The sequence below is a fragment of the Siphateles boraxobius genome, unplaced genomic scaffold, assembly GCF_051911475.1.
Source record: "Siphateles boraxobius isolate OS27281-9 unplaced genomic scaffold, OSU_SipBor_1 86, whole genome shotgun sequence".
Classification (NCBI taxonomy): domain Eukaryota; kingdom Metazoa; phylum Chordata; class Actinopteri; order Cypriniformes; family Leuciscidae; genus Siphateles; species Siphateles boraxobius.
The window spans coordinates 10,934,519-10,960,420 of record NW_027509215.1 but is presented as its reverse complement, the minus strand read 5'-3'; the positions used below and the strand labels follow the sequence as shown (position 1 = coordinate 10,960,420).

General features: G+C 38.6%; 2 protein-coding genes across 2 annotated transcripts in view; one reads left to right on the top strand and one right to left on the bottom strand.

Annotated features, from left to right (window-relative positions):
• Positions 1–3,962, bottom strand: part of vapal (VAMP (vesicle-associated membrane protein)-associated protein A, like) — a 32,408-nt gene extending 28,446 nt beyond the window's left edge. The window contains exon 1 of the mRNA XM_077222225.1: positions 3,619–3,962. Within this exon, the coding sequence (XP_077078340.1) occupies positions 3,619–3,676 (58 nt within the window). The 5' untranslated portion in view covers positions 3,677–3,962. The remainder of the gene's footprint in view (positions 1–3,618) is intronic.
• Positions 3,963–4,948: 986 nt separating this feature from the next.
• The window catches only part of nop9 (NOP9 nucleolar protein), a 36,092-nt gene continuing 15,138 nt past the window's right edge, over positions 4,949–25,902 (top strand). The window contains exons 1-6 of the mRNA XM_077222152.1: positions 4,949–5,025; positions 5,811–6,016; positions 12,396–12,632; positions 20,926–21,117; positions 24,136–24,243; positions 25,220–25,361. Of these exons, the coding sequence (XP_077078267.1) occupies positions 5,827–6,016; positions 12,396–12,632; positions 20,926–21,117; positions 24,136–24,243; positions 25,220–25,361 (869 nt within the window). The 5' untranslated portion in view covers positions 4,949–5,025; positions 5,811–5,826. The remainder of the gene's footprint in view (positions 5,026–5,810; positions 6,017–12,395; positions 12,633–20,925; positions 21,118–24,135; positions 24,244–25,219; positions 25,362–25,902) is intronic.

Here is a 25,902-nt window from a genome sequence, read left to right as displayed (position 1 = left end):
ATGGAAACAATAGAGAATGAATCAACATTATCTATGATCGATTCGCGTTTGGGTAGCATTTTTCGACAAGGCAGCAGAAATCGTCTGAACACCGGTACAGCCCAGAGCCATAGAGAGACACGGCTCTGGTACAGCCGAGTGTTTTTCCTCCTCTGGGTGGAAACGTGTCATATGGCTTCTCATATTTGTCGTGTTGCCGAAATATTTTAGTTTTATTCTACAAAGCTTACAACTAGTGTGGCTCTTGTCCAGCTCCTTTCCCCCTTCAACTTCATAGAAGCCAAAATATTTCCACACGTCAGCTTTTAACGAGGAGGGTGTTTGGATTTCGCGCTCAGCCATCGCGTCTCTGTTATGTGCACACGCCACAGACAGACGGTCCGGGCACTGCACTTCCGCGCTGCAGAGTTCCGTCTTTTGCGTTCTGTCAATATTACGTCATTATAAATAGGCTACATATCTAAAAAAAAAAAAAAAAAAAAAATTTTTTTTTTTGGAAAATCGATTTTTGACGTTTGTGAATCGATTCAGAATCGTCCACGTCCGCATCGCGATGCATCTAAGAATCGATTTTTTCCCCCACCCCTAGCGCGCAAGCAAGAGCGCGCATGCGAGACAGAAGAGACTGCTCCAAACCGTGTAGCGCGCGCGCTCGGCAGAGCGCCTGAGGGAGAGAGACCTTGCGTGTGTGTGCGTACCAGTAAACGCTCCCCGTGACGTAAGCAGACCAACTAATCGATAATGACATTCGTTGACAACGATTTTCATAATCGATTATAATCGATTTTATCGATTAGTTGTTGCAGCCCTAGTAGAAACTGCATCGATTTGGACTTCATGTTGGTGACCAGTAAAGTCCTTTGTGTGGAGAAAAATCCTGAAAAGTTTTCCTCAAAAAACTTAATTTCTTTTCCACTGAAGAAAGAAAGACATGAACATCTTGGATGGCATTGGGGTGAGTTAATTATCAGGAAGTTTTCCTTTTGAGGTGAACTAATCCTTTAAACACACGCTCAGCGCCTCGTTACGCTATGGCGTTCTAGAAAACGCAGCGCTCCCATTGAAAACAATTGAAAAAAATACACCAGTCGCGTTAAAAAACGCTTCGGTGGACACATGGCCTAAAGTGAATATGTTTTCGTTAGCTGAAATAAATATAAAAACAGAAGTAATAAAAAAAAAAACTAAATATCCTCGGCCTACATACTAAATACTAAAAAGAAAAGAAAACGGATTATAACGAATTTATTTAGCCTAGTCTTTGCTGTGGTATGAAATTGCAATTAAGAATAATGAAATTGTACAGGTATTAACATAAGTTATGACATCTTGACCGACGGCACCGCTACCGGATCAGAGGAAGTTCAGGAGGAATAAATAAAGATCTGTTTCTAATCATAATCTCATGCTGCCACTTACTGTCAGCAGAACTTCCCCAAAAAAACATGATAAAGATCTTGAACATTCAGTCCAGCCATGCGTCAAAATCCCTGCCAAGACGTCCACCAGAACCTTACGAAAATCATTTCCATGCAAAGACATTATTAATAATTCAAATGCATAACCCAAATAAACCAGCTCCTAGACTATAGTTTAGGCCTAAAAGTTTGGGGTCTTTAAAAAAATAAATAAAAAAATATTCAGCAGATGCATTAAATTGATCAAAAGTGACAGTAAGACATTTATAATGTTACAAAAGATTCTATTTCAAATAAATGCAAAATAAACACATTTTTGAAGTATTACTACTGATCATTTATATTTAAGTCATTTTATGTTCTTTCCAACTCATTAAAGTACTGTTAGAGTACTTTATTTTGATTTAATTCATATTTATTTGTTTATTTACTCACTTATTTAATGTAATTATTTATGTATTTTATTATTTGTTCACATTTAAATTTTATTACACTTTTTCTGTAAACACTTTTCCACATACTTTTGGGGACCCAATTTTAAAAATTCCTGCACTAAATCAGTCCAACAGTGATCAGGATTACAAAACCTACATCTGACAAACACCGTTGAGTATTTCGCCATTAAACAAGTTAATTTAATTGAGTTTTGGTTGATCATCTGTTCCTATTCAGAGTCTCGGGTAAATCACAGAACTTCATACGTCATATAATCAGCCTTATCACAGCATTAGTTACTCATTTATCCAGGACAAACACAGACCACCTCTATTTAACTATCGTAAAAACACTCCCAAATATACATAAAGGTAATAATCCATTCCTAACGTATTATTACCATCTGATACCATCATTGCACAAATCTCCTGTACAGTATTGTATCAGCTGGTAATGTCATGATACTTTGAGATATACCATGGTATTTACAGTATAAGGTACTCTAATGCAGGTCTGGAGATATATTATATATAGATATATTATTATAATATAGATATATTTAAAAATTTAAAAAGAAATACATAAACATTTGATTAAAAGAAATAATAACATTAAAACAAATAATTAAAATAATTATTTTTTTAAATAAAAAAAGTTATTAATTAATCTTTTGGACTAATTAAATTAGATTAAAATAAACTAAAATTTATAAAATACATATATAAATAAAAAGTATATTAAAATTAAATAAATAAATAAACAGGCCTATAAATATATATATATAATAAACAAAATCAAAAATTTGATTAGAATAAATAACATTAAAATAAACAAGTTCAATTAAATTCAATTTACGTTTATTTGTATAGCGCTTTTCTCATACACATCATTTAAGTAAATAAAGTAGTTCAATAACAAAATTTAATTAAAATAGTAAAAATAATTGATCTATTAAACAGATTAAATTAGTTTAAAATAAATACAATTTGACGAAAATAATAAAGAAAAAGTGGATTAGAGTAGTAGATTAGTAGAAAGTATATTAAAATTAAATAAATAAATAATACATTTAACAGTATTACTATAGTGAGAAGAAAAAATAAGTTATTGTATGTTTATAAGAGAAAGATGACATTTACATTTTAAGATGGTGCTATCTAAAAGACTGAAAAATAAAGTACAACGGTAGAAATATGACAAGAGAAGCTATCAGATGGTAAAACTACTGTACTTCTATATAGCCTACAAGTATATTTAAGTATATAACGTTACCTTTGTAATAAAATACCTTCACTAACGTTACTCCATAAGGAAGTACCATGATAGTTACATTACTAAATAAACATGGCAGTACCATGATAGCTGAAATTAATTGACTTTCAAAACGGCATTTTTTAAAAGTACTATGCACATATTATGGGACATAAAATGTATATCATACCGTTACAGCACTTTAATTCAAAGGTTTTTCTTTATTAACGCATCCACGTAAGCACAGGACAACAACATTTTTGCATTTTTCCCCTTAATATGACGTGGCAGTGTTAAACAACCCTGGTCAAATGACTCCAAACCGACACCAGGTCCAGTCGATTCCCTGCTTACTGTGTGTTGTGAGACCGGGACGCGCGAACAGGAGAGTCCGCTTGTCAGTTAATCGAGCTCGGGGATCCAACGCGGCCCACACCGCTTTTCTGCATAATAGCGTGACAAAACCCGCTTACACTTCACCAGAACCCACTGAATGTGAACGTTACTCCCTTACCTTTGAATTTCAGGTCGTTTGGAGGGTCTAAGACGAGGATTTGCTCCAGTTTGGACATGTTTCAGGTCGGGAAGGTGACGGTTAGTTCCGGAGGTCAATCCCAAACCCTTCCACTGAGTCACTCAGTGAGCGCGCCGGCTGCGGGAGTGCGCAGCGCGTTCTCACGTGGACGCGCGGGGCAGTCTGTTCGCGTTCTGTTTATCCATCATTTGTTTTTTTGGACTAAACTCGATTTGTTAGGTCCATATTGGTACATAAATTCAATATAACCAGTCATTTCGGCCCCGTGGCCTTTGTACCCAAAACATTCTCTCAGTTAAACGTTTTAGAGAGTCAAAATTATTGACATACTTATTCATAATTTAGAATAAAAGTCAAAATGATGACATAAAAAAATCGAATTTATGAGATATTTACATGCCATGATTATTACTTTTTATGGCTTCATTTCATAATTATGATTTAAAGCATTACTTTTATAAGTCTATAGTTTTTTTTATAGTTCATTGTTAATGCCTACACCAAATTATGTGTCCGTGTTCTGCCTGACAGGACTTTTTTACTTTATTTTTTATCAAATGCCGGTCACATACAAATAATAAATATGACAATAATCCAACATATAGTGTAAAAATAGTGTACAAATATTAAACAAATAGGAAAAGAAAATATAGTGTAATTTATTTGCGTGACAGGAATTTTGTTTTTGAATAAACTCGTGAACTCGATTTGATGTAAACTCGATTTGTTAGGTCCATATTGGTAAATAAATTCAATATAAACTGTAACTTCGGCCCCGTGGCCTTAGTACCCAAAACATTCTCCCAGGTAAACGTTTAGAAAGTCAAAATTATGGCATACTAAGTCATAATTTTAAAATTGTATGTAATAATTATGGCAGTATAATTAATTAATTGATTATTTAATCATTTTATTCATCGAAATTCTGAGATGTTTACATGCCATAATTATGTCTTTTTATGGCATCATTTCATAATTATGATTTAAAGCATTACTTTTTTAAGTTTAGAGTTTTTAAAAACTTAATTGTTCATTGAAAAAGTTCATTGGTAAAGACTAAAATAAAGTTTTTTTGTTGCATTTTTGCATACACCAAATTATGTTTTTTTTTTAAAAAACGTCCGTGTTCTCAGTGACAGGACTCTTTTTTATTATTTTTTTATGAATGCCAGTCACATACAAATAATGAACATGACAATAATCCAACATATAGTGTACACATATTAAACAAATATAGACTACAACAAAATAGGAAAAGGAAATATAGTGTAATTTGCGTGACAGGACTTTTGTTTGTGAAACGGCTGCTGTATGTGTCATCACGTCGCTCTTGCGTCATCAGGCTGCGTCGCCTTTCTGCGTACACATGTGAGCAGAAGCACACTGGTAAGCTCAATACTACATACAATATATTATTCATGTGCTTATCGCATTTTTTTGCACTATCATCAGTGCAAAAACTGATCGTGCTGATTAATCTAGTGACTCGATACTTAAGCGATTGTCGCTCGTATTATTGTCAACTATTTTCGCGTGTTTATTGATAGTAAAGAAACAGGAGTCAGGAACATCGTTATAATAACATGGTGATTTGTACAATTACCATTGTTGTTTTAGCGGTATAAAATGCACTAGCATGGAAAATGCTGTTTAAAATACTATAAATCAAAGTACTATGGAATACCATAACCGCCACAAGTTAATAAAAAATATCATGCTTTAGAAATTTTAAAGTATGACAGAAAAAGTCATAATTATAGAAAAAAAAGTCTAAATTATCACATACTACACCATAACTGTGAGATTAAATAGTCGAAATTATGACTTTCTATGTCATAATTAAGACTTTTATGTCATATGTTTTACTTTTAATCTTGTAAATATGACTTTGTATTTTCAACTTTTATCTCAACATTATTTACAGGAACATAATGGTTTTCTTATGTGGTGGAAAATGGAAATGTGCTTCTATTAAGTGTCAAAGGTTTTTTTTACTCTTACCATGATGATAATGTATTTCTGTACTCATGTGAATATATAAATATGGTAATTTAATTCTTGGTTTAGTACAACAACAACAAAATACTGTGACAGTGCCATATTAATACCATCATAATACATTGTAAGGAAGGCTGAAGTTTCCTCAGATAATAATCAAATGTATATTTTAGGTTTGAGATCAAGGTGATGCTTGAGAAGATGGAAGCCAAAGGTCAAAGGTCATTAAAGGGTAAACAGAAGGGTCATAAACGGGCCGTTCAGGGGAACGCCGGTGACGGCGGGTCGAAGAAGCAGCGGCTCGATGGCGGGACGGTCAGTTACTTCCGGCGCGTCAGCGACCGACTGAAAGAGGGATTCATCGACGAGGAGGACAAAGGTGAGCCAGCCTGAGGAAGGTGTGCTGTTGTGTGTTCAGGTGTGCTGTTGTGTGTTCAGGTGTGCTGTTGTGTGTTCAGGTGTGCTGTTGTGTGTTCAGGTGTGCTGTTGTGTGTTCAGGTGTGCTGTTGTGTGTTCAGGTGTGCTGTTGTGTGTTCAGGTGTGCTGTTGTGTGTTCAGGTGTGCTGTTGTGTGTTCAGGTGTGCTGTTGTGTGTTCAGGTGTGCTGTTGTGTGTTCAGGTGTGTTGTTGTGTGTTCAGGTGTGCTGTTGTCTGTTCAGGTGTGCTGTTGTGTGTTCAGGTGTGCTGTTGTGTGTTCAGGTGTGCTGTTGTGTGTTCAGGTGTGCTGTTGTGTGTTCAGATGTGTTGTTGTGTGTTCAGGTGTGCTGTTGTGTGTTCAGGTGTGCTGTTGTGTGTTGTGCTGTTGTGTGTTCAGGTGTGCTGTTGTGTGTTCAGGTGTGCTGTTGTGTGTTCAGGTGTGTTGTTGTGTGTTCAGGTGTGTTGTTGTGTGTTCAGGTGTGTTGTTGTGTGTTCAGGTGTGCTGTTGTGTGTTCAGGTGTGCTGTTGTGTGTTCAGGTGTGCTGTTGTGTGTTCAGGTGTGCTGTTGTGTGTTCAGGTGTGCTGTTGTGTGTTCAGGTGTGCTGTTGTGTGTTCAGGTGTGCTGTTGTGTGTTGTGCTGTTGTGTGTTCAGGTGTGCTGTTGTGTGTTCAGGTGTGCTGTTGTGTGTTCAGGTGTGCTGTTGTGTGTTCAGGTGTGTTGTTGTGTGTTCAGGTGTGTTGTTGTGTGTTCAGGTGTGCTGTTGTGTGTTCAGGTGTGCTGTTGTGTGTTCAGGTGTGCTGTTGTGTGTTGTGCTGTTGTGTGTTGTGCTGTTGTGTGTTGTGCTGTTGTGTGTTCAGGTGTGTTGTTGTGTGTTCAGGTGTGTTGTTGTGTGTTCAGGTGTGTTGTTGTGTTTTCAGATGTGCTGTTGTTCGTGTGTGTTCAGGTGTGCTGTTGTGTGTGTGTTCAGATGTGCTGTTGTGTGTGTGTTCAGGTGTGCTGTTGTGTGTGTGTTCAGGTGTGCTGTTGTTCATGTGTGTTCAGGTGTGCTGTTGTGTGTGTGTTCAGATGTGCTGTTGTGTGTGTGTTCAGATGTGCTGTTGTGTGTGTGTTCAGGTGTGCTGTTGTTCATGTGTGTTCAGATGTGCTGTTGTGTGTGTGTGTGTGTGTTCAGGTGTGCTGTTGTTCATGTGTGTTCAGATGTGCTGTTGTGTGTGTGTGTTCAGGTGTGTTGTTCATGTGTGTTCAGGTGTGTTGTTCATGTCTGTTCAGGTGTGTTGTGTGTTCAGGTGTGTTCATGTGTGTTCATGTGTGGTCATGTGTGTTGAGGTGTGTTGTTGTGTGTCCAGGTGTGTGTTGAGGTGTGTTGTTGTGTGTGTTGAGGTGTGGTGTTGTGTGTGTTGAGGTGTGGTGTTGTGTGTCCAGTTGTGTGTTGAGGTGTGTTGTTGTGTGTCCAGGTGTGTGTTGAGGTGTGTTGTTGTGTGTGTTGAGGTGTGGTGTTGTGTGTGTTGAGGTGTGTTGTTGTGTGTCCAGTTGTGTGTTGAGGTGTGTTGTTGTGTGTCCAGTTGTGTGTTGAGGTGTGTGTTGAGGTGTGGTGTTGTGTGTTGAGGTGTGTTGATGTGTGTCCAGGTGTGTGTTGAGGTGTGTTGTTGTGTGTCCAGTTGTGTGGTGTTGTGTGTTGAGGTGTGTGTTGAGGTGTGGTGTTGTGTGTTGAGGTGTGTTGTTGTGTGTCCAGTTGTGTGTTGAGGTGTGTGTTGAGGTGTGGTGTTGTGTGTTGAGGTGTGGTGTTGTGTGTTGAGGTGTGTTGATGTGTGTCCAGGTGTGTGTTGAGGTGTGTTGTTGTGTGTCCAGGTGTGTTGAAGTGTGTTGTTGTGTGTTGAGGTGTGTTGTTCATGTGTGTTCATGTGTGGTCATGTGTGTTGAGGTGTGTTGTTGTGTGTCCAGGTGTGTGTTGTTGTGTGTGTTGAGGTGTGGTGTTGTGTGTGTTGAGGTGTGGTGTTGTGTGTCCAGGTGTGTGTTGAGGTGTGTTGTTGTGTGTCCAGTTGTGTGTTGTTGTGTGTCCAGTTGTGTGTTGAGGTGTGTGTTGAGGTGTGGTGTTGTGTGTTGAGGTGTGTTGATGTGTGTCCAGGTGTGTGTTGAGGTGTGTTGTTGTGTGTCCAGGTGTGTTGAAGTGTGTTGTTGTGTGTTGAGGTGTGTTGTTGTTTGTCCAGGTGTGTTGTTGTGTGTGGTTGTGTGTCCAGGTGTGTGTTTTTGTGTGTTGTTGTGTGTCCAGGTGTGTGTTTTTGTGTGTTGTTGTGTGTCCAGGTGTGTTTTTGTGTGTTGAGGTGTGTTGTTGTGTGTCCAGGTGTGTTGAGGTGTGTTGTTGTGTGTCCTGGTGTATTGAGGTGTGTTTTTGTGTGTTGTTGTGTGTTGAGGTGTGTTGTTGTGTGTCCAGGTGTGTGTTGAGGTGTGTTGTTGTGTGTCCAGTTGTGTGTTGAGGTGTGTTGTTGTGTGTCCAGTTGTGTGTTGAGGTGTGGTGTTGTGTGTTGAGGTGTGTTGATGTGTGTCCAGGTGTGTGTTGAGGTGTGTTGTTGTGTGTCCAGGTGTGTTGAAGTGTGTTGTTGTGTGTTGAGGTGTGTTGTTCATGTGTGTTCATGTGTGGTCATGTGTGTTGAGGTGTTTTGTTGTGTGTCCAGGTGTGTGTTGAGGTGTGTTGTTGTGTGTGTTGAGGTGTGGTGTTGTGTGTGTTGAGGTGTGGTGTTGTGTGTCCAGGTGTGTGTTGAGGTGTGTTGTTGTGTGTCCAGTTGTGTGTTGAGGTGTGTGTTGAGGTGTGGTGTTGTGTGTTGAGGTGTGTGTTGAGGTGTGGTGTTGTGTGTTGAGGTGTGTGTTGAGGTGTGGTGTTGTGTGTTGAGGTGTGTTGTTGTGTGTGTTGAGGTGTGGTGTTGTGTGTGTTGAGGTGTGGTGTTGTGTGTCCAGGTGTGTGTTGAGGTGTGTTGTTGTGTGTCCAGTTGTGTGTTGAGGTGTGGTGTTGTGTGTCCAGGTGTGTGTTGAGGTGTGTTGTTGTGTGTCCAGATGTGTGTTGAGGTGTGTGTTGAGGTGTGGTGTTGTGTGTCCAGGTGTGTTGTTGTGTGTCCAGGTGTGTGTTGAGGTGTGTGTTGAGGTGTGGTGTTGTGTGTTGAGGTGTGTTGATTAGTGATCGACCGATATTGATTTTTTATAACCGATACCGATACAGATTATTTGCATGTGTTTGTGCCCGATAACCGATATGCAGAACCGATATTTATTTACTGTTATACTTCTGTTTTTGGCACAATTATTACAACACAAATGAACTGAACAAACCATTTTATTTATAACAATCACTCCCTCCTTGCATACAAAAAAAAAACCTTGATATTTATACACAAATAAATAGAGGGGTCTGAGTTCCAAAAATAAAGTGCACTGTTACTAAGTGTCTTTGTTTAAAAATAAAAGCTTTGATGAGGTAAAAAATAAAGCACAAAAACTATTCTAACATATTTGGATATGTTTATTTGTTTTCATAAATGGTAAACTAATCAAATTACAATAAAAACATTTATATTATTACATTATATAATTTATATCTAAATTATACATATTTATAAGCATCAGCAGCAACAATGTTAACAATAGGCAAAATAAATGTTAAAAGCATAATGTTTTCATATGGAAAAAATAATTGACAGGGGAGTCATATCACCTTTGCAGAAATGTAATTCATTTTAAACAGTTTTAGAAGGTTTATGTGTCGTTTAATAGGTTTAAAATAAGAGTGAGGAATAATTCACTGGGTAATATTAATTCACTGCATAATATTAGCTGGAATAGCCTATAACATCAGGAAAGTAACAAATAAAACAGCATATACATCATTGCATTTTCCAACTAGTATGTTATTAATTATTATTAATATTTTTGTCGGTCTAGATCATGAAATGCTTTATGACAAAGTGCTGTTTATCTATGCATTTACACAGAACTATAACATCAGGCTATACGTTACTCAACCGCGATCGCGCGTGCAGATAATAAATAATTAATTTCCACAAAGCGGTATATTTAGATGTGTATTAGCGAAATAATTGCTATGTAGTAAATGATAATATAATCTAGGGTGTTTAAACAAGATAATCTTGTCAAAAGTTTCATTCAGTGGCCGTGCTTTAGCATTCCTGATCATCAACCCAGTGAGTGCTCAGCAATATGAACGAACTTTTTTTTCGAGACTAATGGTGAGCAAATACAACAGATAGAGAATTAAATTCAGCGCTTTTATTTTCAACATGCACTCATTCATGTCTGTTTTATTTAATTAGTGTAAAGTTACGTCTTTATTGGGGAAGGACGTGACGGATTACGCTACGTGGCTCAATGAGTTCGTCTCAATTTTTTAGAACCAAGCTGCATAAATAAACTATATCAGGCATTTATGTCTCAAATCTCATTTCTGCATGTCTGTTATGTTAAATAAAGTTGAATAATTAAAGCAAAGCAAGTAGAACATATACTTTACCTGTGCACAGAGTTGTTATTGACTGATCTCCTCAGACGCGGGCTGCAATGGCGGAATTCTCAAAACGGCCACAAGATGGCGCCGTTTATCGGAAAATCCGATATTACAAAACCGATTCCCGATTATGGGAAAATGCTTAAATATCGGGAAAAATATCGGTAAACCGATACATCGGTCGATCACTAGTGTTGATGTGTGTCCAGGTGTGTGTTGAGGTGTGTTGTTGTGTGTCCAGGTGTGTTGAAGTGTGTTGTTGTGTGTTGAGGTGTGTTGTTGTTTGTCCAGGTGTGTTGTTGTGTGTGGTTGTGTGTCCAGGTGTGTGTTTTTGTGTGTTGTTGTGTGTCCAGGTGTGTGTTTTTGTGTGTTGTTGTGTGTCCAGGTGTGTGTTTTTGTGTGTTGTTGTGTGTCCAGGTGTGTTTTTGTGTGTTGAGGTGTGTTGTTGTGTGTCCAGGTGTGTTGAGGTGTGTTGTTGTGTGTCCTGGTGTATTGAGGTGTGTTTTTGTGTGTTGTTGTGTGTTGAGGTGTGTTGTTGTGTGTCCAGGTGTGTGTTGAGGTGTGTTGTTGTGTGTCCAGTTGTGTGTTGAGGTGTGTGTTGAGGTGTGGTGTTGTGTGTTGAGGTGTGTTGATGTGTGTCCAGGTGTGTGTTGAGGTGTGTTGTTGTGTGTCCAGGTGTGTTGAAGTGTGTTGTTGTGTGTTGAGGTGTGTTGTTCATGTGTGTTCATGTGTGTTCATGTGTGGTCATGTGTGTTGAGGTGTGTTGTTGTGTGTCCAGGTGTGTGTTGAGGTGTGTTGTTGTGTGTGTTGAGGTGTGGTGTTGTGTGTGTTGAGGTGTGGTGTTGTGTGTCCAGGTGTGTGTTGAGGTGTGTTGTTGTGTGTCCAGTTGTGTGTTGAGGTGTGTTGTTGTGTGTCCAGTTGTGTGTTGAGGTGTGTGTTGAGGTGTGGTGTTGTGTGTTGAGGTGTGTTGATGTGTGTCCAGGTGTGTGTTGAGGTGTGTTGTTGTGTGTCCAGGTGTGTTGAAGTGTGTTGTTGTGTGTTGAGGTGTGTTGTTGTTTGTCCAGGTGTGTTGTTGTGTGTGGTTGTGTGTCCAGGTGTGTGTTTTTGTGTGTTGTTGTGTGTCCAGGTGTGTGTTTTTGTGTGTTGTTGTGTGTCCAGGTGTGTTTTTGTGTGTTGAGGTGTGTTGTTGTGTGTCCAGGTGTGTTGAGGTGTGTTGTTGTGTGTCCTGGTGTATTGAGGTGTGTTTTTGTGTGTTGTTGTGTGTTGAGGTGTGTTGTTGTGTGTCCAGGTGTGTTTTTGTGTGTTGAGGTGTTTTTTTGTGTGTCCAGGTGTGTCTTTGTGTGTTGAGGTGTGTTGTTGTGTGTCCAGGTGTGTCGAGGTGTGTTGTTGTGTGTCCAGGTGTGTTGTTGTGTGTCCAGGTGTGTGTTGAGGTGTGTTGTTGTGTGTCCAGGTGTGTGTTGAGGTGTGTTGTTGTGTGTCCAGGTGTGTGTTGAGGTGTGTTGTTGTGTGTCCAGGTGTGTGTTGAGGTGTGTTGTTGTGTGTCCAGGTGTGTGTTGAGGTGTGTTGTTGTGTGTCCAGGTGTGTGTTGAGGTGTGTTGAGGTGTGTTGTTATGTGTTGAGGTGTGCTGTTGTGTGTCCAGGTGTGTCCAGGTGTGTTGTTCTGTGTCCAGGTGTGTTGAGGTGTGTTGTTGTGTGTCCAGGTGTGTTTTTGTGTGTTGTTGTGTGTCCAGGTGTGTTGTTGTGTGTCCAGGTGTGTTGTTGTGTGTCCAGGTGTGTGTTGTTGTGTGTCCAGGTGTGTTTTTGTGTGTTGAGGTGTGTTGTTGTGTGTCCAGGTGTGTTTGTGGAGAACGTGCTGTCGGAGGTGAAGGGGAAGGCGGTTGCCGTGGCGATGGACATGACGGGGAGTCTGGTTCTGGAGGCGTTGCTGGCGCTGGCCAGTCCGGCTCAGGTCGCAGAAGTGCTGGTGGAACTGGGAGGAGAGACGGGGTCAGAGTTCACAGCCGTGGCGTGTGATCAGTGTGGAGGTCATGTGATGGAGAGCGCAGTGAGACAAGCGCACAGGTGGACAGGTGAGGGCACGAAAATCCAGCTTTTAATGTTGTTTATGTGTCTATGTCGTGTTATTAATATACTTTAACACAAATCATGTGTAAATTCATAAGTCGACAGCATTGCTGAGTATTTTCTCCTTAAAACTGCAGTGAACCAAAGACTGATATAAAATTATTAAAATAAACAAATCAAACATTAGATTCAAATAAATAACATTAAAATAAATCGGCCTAAGTTAATAAATTAAATTAAAATTGTAAAAATTATTAGTTAATCTATTAAACAGATTCAATTAGATTAAAATAAATACAATTTGACGAATATAAAGAAAAAGCAGATACGAGGCTGATACCGATACTTTTACTTCTTGTACTTGCCGATTCCAAGTTTTTAAATATTGTGCAGAGAAACCAAAAGAATATAGATCAAATTAGTTTGCTTAGCAAATAGATATTTCCTTCAGTTATATTCATGCCTGTTAAAATGTACTTTCACTGTCCATATTATTATCATATTTTATCTTTAATAGCGCAGTGAATATTTAGAGCTGATCCAGCAGGGCTCAATGGATTTTCATTCAAATTCTTCGATACCAGTGAAATATAACTATAATTTTCAGGTACAGAAATTAAATAAAATAATCAAATGTAATAGGGGTGTGCCATATCATACCGTCCACGATAATACCGGTATATATTTTTACATGATAAAAAAGTGTCATATCGCGATATCAATGATATAGCGACGCGATGACGTATGGCGCATTTACGTTCCCTAGCACGCACAACAACAACACCTGACTGAGCGCGAGAGCAGCCGGTCAGCCTCCGATCACGATTTAGCAATTTAGCAAACAGCTTGAGTGTTCAGCGGGGCTGCCGACGCGCGTCTTCTCTCTCGCGCGCGTTTAGGAGTCGGGACATGACTGAATGTCTCTTGCACAATCGGGCCATCAGTGCATCGTAACTAAAGTTTATAATGTTCAAGTCTTCTTAATTCTTATCAGTTTAAACATTCAAGCAGTTTTAGGCCCCGTCCACACTACTGCGTTTTCGTTTAAAAACGGAGAATTAAAACGAAAACGATCTCCGTCCACACCAGCGTTTTAGCTGCGTATTAGAATTGATCTCCGTCCACATCAAAACGACTGAAAACTCGGATCACGTGACCATTCTCCAACACTGTGCATGCGCGTGCCGGTGTAAACAGGAAACGGATGGACTATTTCTCAGATTTGATGAGGAAGCAAGTAACGTTAGCTACCTCTGCAAAGATTAGAAAATGTCGAAGACCAGAGATTTCTTTTCATGGACCGCCGCTGCACACGGGAATTGTCATAGATCGCTCGAATAATAGTTTGCCTCCGGCGCATGTAGGCAGTTATAGCATTGTAAAATGCAGAATTTGCTTGCACAACAGCTGCTAACAAAGACATCAAAGTCCGTAACGCTTGTAATTCGTTATCCATGTTGCACTCACTAACATCAGCTACGTAGTCCAGGATGTTTTTGTTTGTTTTCTTCCGGTGACGGGACATGTGATGGGTGGCTGACGAATCAGGGAAGGATACGTCATGGGTGATGACACCCAATCATAGAGCCGAGCGTGACCTTTTACGTCATCGTTTCTAAACTCCTCCGTTTTGTCCCGTCTACACTAAAACGCCCTCCGGAGATTCAAAACGGAGCTGCAGCGTTTCTAAACTTCTCCGTTTTGTCCCGTCTACACTAAAACGCCCTTCGGAGATTCAAAACGAAAAACGGAGCTGCAGCGTTTCTAAACTTCTCCGTTTTGGGTCTTCGTTTTTCCCGTTTTAGTGTGGACGGGAGGTGCAAACGTAGCAAAAGGTCTCCGTTTTTAAACGAAAACGCAGTGGTGTGGATGGGGCCTTAAACTATCCAGTAAGCTACTTGCGCACTCTCTGAGAGTACATAGAGTACACCTCGCGAGAAACTAAAGTTATTTTTCGCGGATTATATCGCTTTAATGGGGGGGAAAACGCAAAATTGTGTAAAACTTCCGGTCTTGGTAAGTATACTCATAAACACAGTCGGTTATGTATAAAACACATGTGACAGTGTGACAGACAGTATAATGGAAACAGCAATGGATCCGTGCACTAGCTGTAAAAGTGACAGCAGCCATAGGCTATGCGTCTATCATTAATGTTGTCGTCAAAACAACAAAAGATAGCTTTAATTGTAATGAATGAGAATTATTAGCCTATGTATTTAATTTAATCAGGAAACAGAACTAAAAGACTTTGTGCTATTTTACATTTGATTACTTTATTATGTTTCTGTAGTATTTCTGAATACTGGTGTTAGACCTGCACACATTTAACGTTTAATTCAAAGATTGAAATCAAGCTTCCTTGTGTTGAGGAAACTCTTAAAGGGTTAGTTCACCCAAAAATGAAAATGATGTCATTAATGACTCACCCTCATGTCGCTCCAAGCCCGTAAGACCTCCGTTCATCTTCAGAACACAGTTTAAGATATTTTAGATTTAGTCCGAGAGTTTTCTGTCCCTCCATTGGAAATCTATGTACGGTATACTGTCCTTGTCCAGAAAGGAAATAAAGACATCATCAAAGTAGTCCATGTGACATCAGTGGGTTAGTTAGAATGTTTTGAAGCATCGAAAATACATTTTGGTCCAAAAACTACGACATTATTCAGCATTGTATTCTCTTCCGGTTCTGTTGTGGATCCGCGTTCAGTGACGCTGCTGACGTGTGTCTGGTGCGCCCGAGCTTCCTTTACAGTCTGAGGAAGTAACAAAACAATCTTTGCAAACATGTCTAAGGATTTCGACACAGGGGAAGACTTGCATTTTTTTGCCCAGAGATATTTATTTGAACCCGAATACACAGACGCACCAGATAACACGTCAGCTCGTCTTACGTCAGCGGACTCGTGAACGCGGATCCACAACAGAACCGGAAGAGAATACAATGCTGAATAATGTCGTAGTTTTTGGAACAAAATGTATTTCCGATGCTTCAAAACATTCTAACTAACCCACTGATGTCACATGGACTACTTTGATGATGTCTTTATTGCCTTTCTGGACAAGGACAGTATACCGTACATAGATTTTCAATGGAGGGACAGAAAACTCTCGGACTGAATCTAAAATATCTTAAACTGTGTTCTGAAGATGAACGGAGGTCTTACGGGCTTGGAGCGACATGAGGGTGAGTCATTAATGACATCATTTTCATTTTTGGGTGAACTAACCCTTTAACAACAAAATTACCACATTGTAAAAACGCAATGAGTGAGCAAACATTTAGGCGAGATAAACATAATAAGAAAATTTTCAACAAAAAAAAAATGTCTATATCGTCATAAATATCATTATCGCAAATATTCTTGAAATATCGTGATAGAATTTTGAGGCTATATCGCCCGCCCCTAAAATGTATAATGACACTGCACAGTCTTCACTGTATACAATAAATCTAGATTAATCATTATTAAAGTTGCAAAAGTCAAGAGCAGTGTCTTTTGTTGTTTGATTAGTATTATTATTATAGAGACGGCAGCAGGAATATTATTAGGCTACTGTCACTTTAAGAGCTGCACAGATCCAATATAGAGATTGCTAATGTGACGTCATCGTGACGTATTGCCAGTGGTGAACGCAAAGCATTTTGGGAATCTGCGGCACAAACAGAAGGCGCCAGACTTGATTGCATGGAGGGAAGAACGCAGTGTTCAAGATGCCGTCTTCCTGCTGTGTTATAAACTGCAATAGTCCTTCTTGCACAGTTTTGAAAACGAACATTACGGGTTGTTTTAAGGACATGTTTGTGTATGCTCGTAGACACTCACTCTGAAGCGGTCAGAGGCGATTCTAAAAGATTCAAAAAGTCGTGACAGGACCCATCGTCACAATTCTACACACCACTCTAACTTAGTTAATCCAAAACTAACTAGAAAATAGACTCAAAGTGCTAAATACCTGAATTATCCTTTACGAACGGATCAATATATTTGTTTTCCTTAATTTTAATGAACCCTAACTTTATTCTCATCTGAATGGTAAATAATTGATTTTCGTATAAAATTATACTACCATTAAAAACGCATTTGATTTTATTAATCAATGTAGAATATGTAACTGCTCTGAAGAAAAGAAATGAAAACCAATGCGATATGATTAATGTCCAAAAGATGTAACCCACAGACTGTTTTGAAATGGGGTTGGATAAATATGTTGCTTTTAAAACTGTGTGTGTTTGGTTGGGTGACAGTTGTAGGTTACAGCTTGACAAGAGTTTAGAGTGTGTAAAAAGCACAATGTTGTGTTTTATTGCGAGTGTAAGTTACACAAATATAAGTAAACACTTTGCAGTTTGAATGATAACCTCTATGAACAAAATGACGGAGTATGTTTTTTTATGTTTCCAACTTCCACTGTTCGACCGCGCCTCTCTCTCTCTCTCTCTCTCTCTCTCTCTCTCTCTCTCTCTCTCTCTCTCTCTCTCTCTCTCTATCTCTCTCTGTCTCTCTCTCTCTCTGTCTCTCTCTCTCTCTCTCTCTCTCTCTCTCTCTCTGTCTCTCTCTCTCTCTCTCTCTCTCTCTGTCTCTCTCTCTCTGTCTCTCTCTCTCTCTCTCTCTCTCTCTCTGTCTCTCTCTCTCTCTCTCTCTCTCTCTCTCTGTCTCTCTCTCTCTCTCTCTCTCTCTCTCTCTCTCTCTCTCTCTCTCTCTCTCTCTCTCTCACACACACACACACACAGTTCGATCGCGTCTCTCTTGACATGAATTCTGACTGCATGCAGATAGATTTGAGAGAGCGAGGAGTGTGGTGCTTAAAACATTACATTTGAACGGACGACAGTTTTCTGGTATGGTCCGACAATGTTTCCTTTAGCCCGCTGCATTTTGTAGGATTAGCCATATATTCTGTTTTTCACGCTATTTTTATTTTTTTCATGCCAGAACACTAGCCTGCTATGCCAGCCCATGTAAACGGGCCAAACATACCCATAATTCTTAGCGTTCTGATGACGTTGCCGCCCAGTTGGTCACATGTCTTAGCGATCTCTATACTGATACTAGGGATGTGACGGTGAGGATATTTTCCCACCGGTTAATCGACGTGTGACAACACTGGTAACACCGGTATCACCGGCGGGGGCTTTTAAATCACTCATTTAAAGGCAAACGTAAAATGCGCGCGTTTGCACGGGCATGCATATTGGTGGGCGTTTGGAGCAACACTGTTTTGTTATTGTGCGCTGAATTGACCCTTCGCAAAGACCCGCCCCCCTTAGTTACTGTCGCTATGTCCGACAAGCTACGCCGCTCTCACGCACACACCATGTTCTGACGCGGTGAAAAATACATCGCGCATCAGAGAGGAGACTGACAATACGCTGACAGACAGGACAGACCAGGTTACTTTTCGGTTACTTTTGATATTAAACATATTAAACAAAGTCTCACCTTTCAAATTTGGTCATCTTTAAAAATAAATGTAAACAATAAATACCGTTTTGTTGCTCTTTAATGTGTCGTGACAGATCGCTGTAGAGCCTCAGTTAAAGCTGCTCGTGAACCGATCATCTCTTCCTTCTAGTTCATTTATAGCAACAAATAAACAAGAATGAACATCAGAAGGAATGTTGTTTTAACCGCGGAAAGACATCAGTATATTCAGTTTTTCAAGTTCAAATCCTCCCACGTTAATCTACTAACTCTCCTGACTGCTTTGTCAGACAAAATGGCGGATGGCGAAGTATGATTGGTCCAATCACCTGTCAATCAAGCTCCCAGCGAAGGGTCAATTGGCGCTAATTTGAAAACGAAACTAAATGTTTTTTACATCGGTTATAAAAAGCTGGTGCTGGCTTCACTTTTAAATTAGCGTCAATTCATCCTTCGCATGGAGTTTGATGCGATCTGACAAATCAGAATCCACCATATTTTGTCCGAGAAAAGAAGCAAGGAGAGTTAGTAGATTAACGTCGGTGGATTTGAACTTGGCTTTAACTGAGGCAATCTCTCACGTCACGACACATTAGAGCCACAAAACGGCAGGAAGGTTTATTGTTTCATTTTCTTTGACCAAATTTGAAAGTTCAGACTTTGTTTCATATTAAATATTACCTGCTCGGTCCTGTCTGTCAGCGCGTTGTCAGTGTCCTTGTAGGCTAACTTACGTGAGTTGCACGAATAAAATGAAGTTAACGAACAAGCATGATCCATCAGGAAACGCCACAGATCGCTGAATTTCACTGCACTTCATGAAGAGTTTTTCTTTTGCGTGAAGAAGCCGCTCGCCGGAGATGTGTTAAAAGACAGCGGAGTGCATTCATGATTATTAGGATACAATAATCATCCTGGCTCCGTGTGTGAGTGAGTCATTTACTCTCTTACCTTTGTTCTTTGATTAACATTAGTGACACTTTAAGACCAGCCGCTGCTGACAGAGACGCGATCTGACACACGTCCCATTTTCTCAGAAATCTCTGTGTTAATTTAAGACTTTATTTAAATCATTTAATACTGATCTAATGAAGACACTCGACAAAACGGTCATTTTGGCATAATTTGTGTGTGTTATGGTTTGTTCAAGCCCAAAAGAGAACTCGATACTGACGCGCGTCTTTTCTGTGGGTCGCGCGCACGTGTGTGTGTGTGTGTGTGTGTGTGTGTAATAGGCAGGACTTATAGCGGGGTCTCTTTAGTCTTGTCGCGCTTAAAAGCATTCACATTAATAAGAGCGTGATCATACAACGCTAGTCAACGGGTCACAGAAAAAAACGGATACTGAGAAATTGCGTTAAATATTTTAACGCTTTAAAAAAATGTTTTTTGTTTTTTCGTCGCGGTGGGCAAGTGATGAAACCGGTGTTGCGACTGAACACCGTGTAACACCGGTAACACCGACTACCGTAGCAAGCCTAACTGATACACATGTTTTCTTTCTCAACTGTTTACGTTCACTTAAGACATGAGCAACTGTTTCACAAGGATATTTCCTATACGGGCATTTTGAGATAATTTTGTGTGAGTTTTTTTCAAGACACAAAAGAGAACTCTTTAATAGGCTGTTCGTTTAAAACGTCATGTGACCACTGTACCGCCTTCCTGTAATAATGTAGGGAACCACTCATTACACATAAATCATATAACTGTTCGTGTTTTTACTTGCACTTACCGTTGCATTGCATTGAAGGTATATTAATGCATATTGCATTGATTTTCGCTTTATTAAAGGGATTATTCACACAAAAAGGACATTACTCTCCCTCATGTCGTTCCAAACCTGTAAGACGTTCGTTCATCTTCGAAACACAAATCAAGATCTTTTTAATGAAATCGGAGAGATTTCTTTCCCTCCATTGAAAGCTATGCAACTACCACTTTGACGCTTCAAAATGTTCATAAAGAGATTGTAAAAGTAATTCTTTTCTCTTTTTATTGGAACAAAGAACACAAAGTTATCATGGATGCTACAATATCAGACAGTATCACAAAATAATTCCAACATCTTGATATACAATATCACACTTTCCTCAATGGTTAACATACACAATCCATTTTTCCCATAATAGTTATATTTGATTGTAAAAGTAATTCATATGAATCAAGCGGCTTAGATAAATTTTTCAGAAGAGACTCGTCGCTTTATATGATTGAATTTAGGCTTTTATTCACACGTAAACATTGATCAGCTCAAACATGTTCGCTTGACGTGTGAAAAACAATGTGCGTAGTGTCTGTGACGTCACTTGTAGTGTTTCCGTAGAGCATTTTCAGAGCCGTCCGTCGCCATAAACGAAACGCGGATAAGCGTAAATGTGCAGCGGGGCGGATTAGCTGAGGAGACGTGACACTAACGCTAGCAGACAAACGGCTAGCAGTGACATCAGCGGCAATCCTCCTGTCACTCAAGTGGCCACTCCCCTAATTATGCAGAACGTTAAGGCTTAATATAATTTAAACGGATAAATTGTAAAAAAAATTCACCCTCCTCACAGTCGTCATGAAGGAGAAAATTAGCTTCATAGACCAAAACCAGTTTTTGTACCAGACTGTAAACACATTTGTTTCTGCTGTAAAGTTGGGAATATTAACATGGAGGTCAATAGGAATGACTCTCTTTTAGAGCCTGTCTCTAGTGGCCAGTCGATGAACTGCAGTTTAATCACTTTGTCGGTTTCAAGAGAGAGAACTGAAGGTTGGCTCTTGGCGAGAACCAATTTGGTTAATTCTCTGCGTTTGTGTTTGTAAATTTGTATTGAAGCAGGTAAACTGTGTTGACCGTGTCTCATCATCTCATGTTCCTCTACAGAGGAGACTGACGTCACCGAGGCCGGAGAGGAGCATTGTGGGACGCTGGAGGCTCAGGTGCAGCGTGTGAGTGGAGTGGTCCGGGAGAATATGCTGGCGTTCGCTCAGGATCCGTACGGATCGCATGTGCTCCGGACACTCATGCAGGTGCTCAGCGGATGCTTGACCCGAGAAGCACCCGGCGCCCAGAAAGGTCAGAAACATCATCATAATAATAATAATAACAATAATAACCTGTTTCAAGATTTGCGTTCTCGATCACCAAACACTGTAATCGTGTAAATGAACGTCCAGAACGCATTAAAAGTTTCTGTATTCACTAAAAACGGTGTGTGTTAGCGGCCGCTAAGTTAATAACTAATGATCTTTACAACGGAAGTAAATCAATCAAAACTAACTTTATCTGGACAATAACTTTATTCTAGATCTGCTGTAAAGCCTAAACAATCTCTGTTACTGTAATCTCCTATTATCACTGTAAAGCTGCTGTGAAACTCTATATTGTTAAAGCGCTGTAGAAATTAAGGGGACTCGACTTGTTTTCATATTTTTGTTACAATTTTATGATTTTTTTTGTTTTTGTTTTAATTTAATCTGTAAATTAAGAACAGGGTTCCCACGGGTCCTTGAAATTCTTGAAAGTTTGTGAACATGAAAAAAAGATTTCAAGGCCCTGGAAAGCTTTTGAAAATAAACACGCATACAGATACAGGTCCTTGAAAGTGCTTGAATTTATTTTGTGCAAGAAGTTTTCTGTAAAAAATTCCATATTATTCCCTCCGGTCCGCTAATGTGTTATTTTGTCAACACTTTGTGGCCTATGCATACTAGCTGGCTTGATTTACGTTAGTTACACGCATTTACGCATTACGTTAAGGGTTTCCCGCATGAGGTTCTTTGTGTGCTACGTTGCCATGATGTTCACGCACGCAAAACTGTAACAATATATTTTACAAGGTAACACGATGTAACCTTGCTCTTACTTGAAATGTGTCCCCACATTGAAGGCATTTATACTTCTGTGTCGTTGTCCGCATTGACGCTCATTTACACATGGAGAGGGAGAATGTGAAACCCGAGGGACGGGTTTAAGCAGACCAATTACAGCACATGTGTCCGCTAGGGCTGCAACAACTAATCGATAAAATCGATTATAATCGATTATGAAAATCGTTGTCAACGAATGTCATTATCGATTAGTTGGTCTGCTTACGTCAAGGGGAGCGTTTACTGGTACGCACACACACGCAAGGTCTCTCTCCCTCAGGCGCTCTGCCGAGCGCGCGCTACACGGTTTGGAGCAGTCTCTTCTGTCTCGCATGCGCGCTCTAGATTTCGGGAGTTTGAACTAATTCGCGGGCATCAGGGAGCCGCAATCAATATGCGGGAGACTCCCGGGACTTCCGGGATCTTGGGATGTCTGTATTTTGTCTCGAGCATCAGGTTGCGCAATCAGTTCGCTCGCAACGTAAGTGATGGATTAAAATAGCGCTACCGCAGAAATAGGTTAAATTAAAACGGTCTTTACAAAGTGAAGCATTAAATATAAAGGCAGTTAATAACAGCAGCAGTAAAATATTGTTTTTTAGTCACTGTACTCAGTGGTTTTCAGCGAATGCTTGTGCACTAATGCATAATTTCTCCTGTCCTTTACTCAAGCCTGTTAGCTTGCTGGGTAACGTTACCTCCATTCCGTTCTCTTTTTATAGCATTTGTCTACTAAGTTTTAATTGTTTTTCAAACGCGATCTACTGCGGCTCTACATTCACACAATTGGTTTCAGTCTTTCTATATTTATTTAATCAATTTATCCTTATATTATATTCTTTTATATATTATATATATATAATATATATTATATTCTTTATCCTTATATTCCTTATATATAATTCATTTTAAATAAAAATTAAATGAATTATATATTTTAGATGTTTTTAGTTTGTTTTTAGTTCAGATATTCACATCTGAACAACATGTCTGTGTAAATTTGTTTTAACAAAAATTGTGTTAAAACATAATATGTTGGATATCATTTTTTTAACAATAATCATGTTTGTCAACTTGCCATCAGCAATTATCATTAAAAACAATGCAAATATTGATATTAGTAAAACTCAATGTGTGGCTTTTGCACTTTTTAAAGTACACTTTTACACATAAATACCCTGATTTACGGTTTTATTTAGTTATAATAAAAAAAAAATCTAATTTAATTTCTATCCGATTAATCGAAAAAATAATCGTCCGATTAATCGATTATCAAAACAATCGTTAGTTGCAGCCCTAGTGTCCGCGTAGAATTGACGTGAGAGGTGCACGTCAGGGTACGCCGAAGGGTACGCGTGCTACACACAGCCTACGACGTAGCTACGGCCTGAGTCTGACGCAGAAGTATAAATTGGGCTTAAGTCCTTTAATTTGAGTGTACTGGACCTGGAAAGTTCTTGAAAGATCCTTGAATTTGAAGTTAACCAAGGTGTGGGAACCCTGTAAGAAAGAACATATCGAAAATGGGATAAATCATATCCCATATCCCCAAATCATAAAGGGCGTGGAAATGGATTGAATATAATATGTCGGGAGATATGGATAGGTCGGAAATGACTTCATAAGTTTTGTTTTCGTGTTGTATGATTTGTACCTTAAAGGTGCAGTGTGTACGTTTCAGCACATCTAGTGGTGAGGTTGTGAATTGCACTCAACAGAAGTTACGGTGGTTACAATCAGTTACAGTACAAACAGCCAAAAGAAAAGGGAAAATGCTCATCATTTGTGGTTTTCTGACGGCGTTATGGAGAGAGATATGAGAAGGGAAAAGGTTTTTAGGATATTTCCTCTTAAATATTTTTTGGCATCTTGTACCATGTTTTTGTATCTTTTCAGTACGTCTTTAACGCTCCGCTCAACGGTCGGATTAACGCTGTTAACTGTCGTATCTTTTTCCAAATGAAACATTTCTACTTGTTACACTAAGCGGTTGAATGCGCTTACACGATCCGCCATGTTTTTTGTTTTGAAAAGTGTCTTATTTTACCCAGAATGCATTGCAGTGTAGTCCTGCTTAAGATAGTCAGAGTCTTAAGTGCTTTGTGCAACGGTCTGATTTAGATGTCGATCTGAAGTCTGACTATCTACTATATCTAAGCCATAGTCAAAGTCTATCTTTGTGAAACCGGCCCCTGATATTTCTTATTGTTTAATGTGTTTTCAGCCAAGAAGGACAAAAGATGTGAAAGTGAGTTTGTGGATTTTGAGATTCCCACATCGTTCTGGTGGGAGCTGAAGAATCTGGCCGACCATCTGATGGAAAACATCAACGGTAATTTCATTTTCCAAACAGCATTTTATTTCAGCGGCAAGATAAAGTTATGGCAACTAGCTGAAATATATTATATATATAATTTCAATTTTATTTCAGTTAACGTTTATTTTTTTATAAGTAACACTTTTTTATGGTTTTGGTTAACTGTAATAACCCTGCACTCCAATTGCTACAATATTTTTTTATTCATTTTTTTATGTCTTTTTTTATTCATTTTTATTTCACTTTGCGTGATTTTAGAATATCTAGTCTGTGTTTTATTAGTATTTTGAATGAGCTTTTTTGTTCATTTTAGTTATATTTTTAGTACTTTCGTTGTGTGCTTTTGTCTTTTTTTTTATTTAAATATTGCTATTTATGTTTAGTTTTAGTTTTTATTTTCAGTTAATAATTTTAGTGCTTCAACTATTATTGTCAACTAGAGATGGACAGATATTGATTTTTATTATCGATACCAATTATTTGCATGTTTATGTGCCCGATAACCGATATTTATTTATTTATTTTATTTCTGTTTAATGGCAATTATATTTGCCGTTTATCGGTGAAACCGATATTACAAAACCGATACCCGCGTATGGGAAAAATGCTAAAATATCGGTAAAACAGATTATCGGTAGATCTCTATTGCCAAGGCAACATTTCTAATTTTAGTTGAGTTTTTATATCCAATATTTTATACTATATTTTATTTTTGCTTTATTTTAATCAACAGAAATACTTTTAATAGTTGTAATTTTAGTTATTGCATCAAGTTAAACTAAAGATAACTAGCTCAAATAAATATATATATATATTTATTAAATTTTATTTCAGTTAACGTTTATTTTATTTCAAGTAACTAATGTTTTTAATTAACTGTAATAACCCTGCACTATATTTCTATATTCTCTAAAATTTGACATTAAAATTTCAGTGATGTTCAACTTTGTGTTTTCTTCTGATCAATCTCTGATGTTTTATTTCTTCCCAGTGTTCGTGTCGAATCTGACCGCCTGCGCTGCTCTTCAGACTCTGCTGACGGTGTGTCACCGGAAGAGACCCAAACTGTGCAAGAAGCTCAACAAGAGCATCATGGGATACCTGACGTCACTCAGCTCGGCTCCTGGAGTCAGGTGAGGAAGATCTTCGAGCTAATTTTCAAAGATAATTTTCGTCATTATTTTCATCAACAACATTTTTTTTATAGATGAAAAGAGACTATAACTAAATAAAAAACAGTTTTAAATGAAAAAAACTATGACGAAAATCTATTTACATTTTCGTCAACGAATAAAAACTAGATTAAAATGTTAGGTAGGGATGATTTAGGAAGAGATCCAGTCAGAAATGATCGTAAACAGTAGGTTATGTCTTAACAGAATGTAAACAGTTGTGAGATTATCAGATGTGCATTGAATCCGCGCATTCGTTCTTAAAGTGACAGTGCGTAATAAAGCTAATGCCGTCTGAGCCCTTAATATTAATCAAACAACAAAAGAAAAAAAGAAAAGCATTCACTGCTCTTTAATAGCTTTAATAAGGATTCATTATATTTAATTTATACAAATAAATGATGTATGATGTATTCAAGTTGTTTTAAAGAATGCATATTATTAATTGAGAAGAAGATTGTGTTCTACTTTAGGAAATTTGTTTTTTATTTAATTTTAAGAT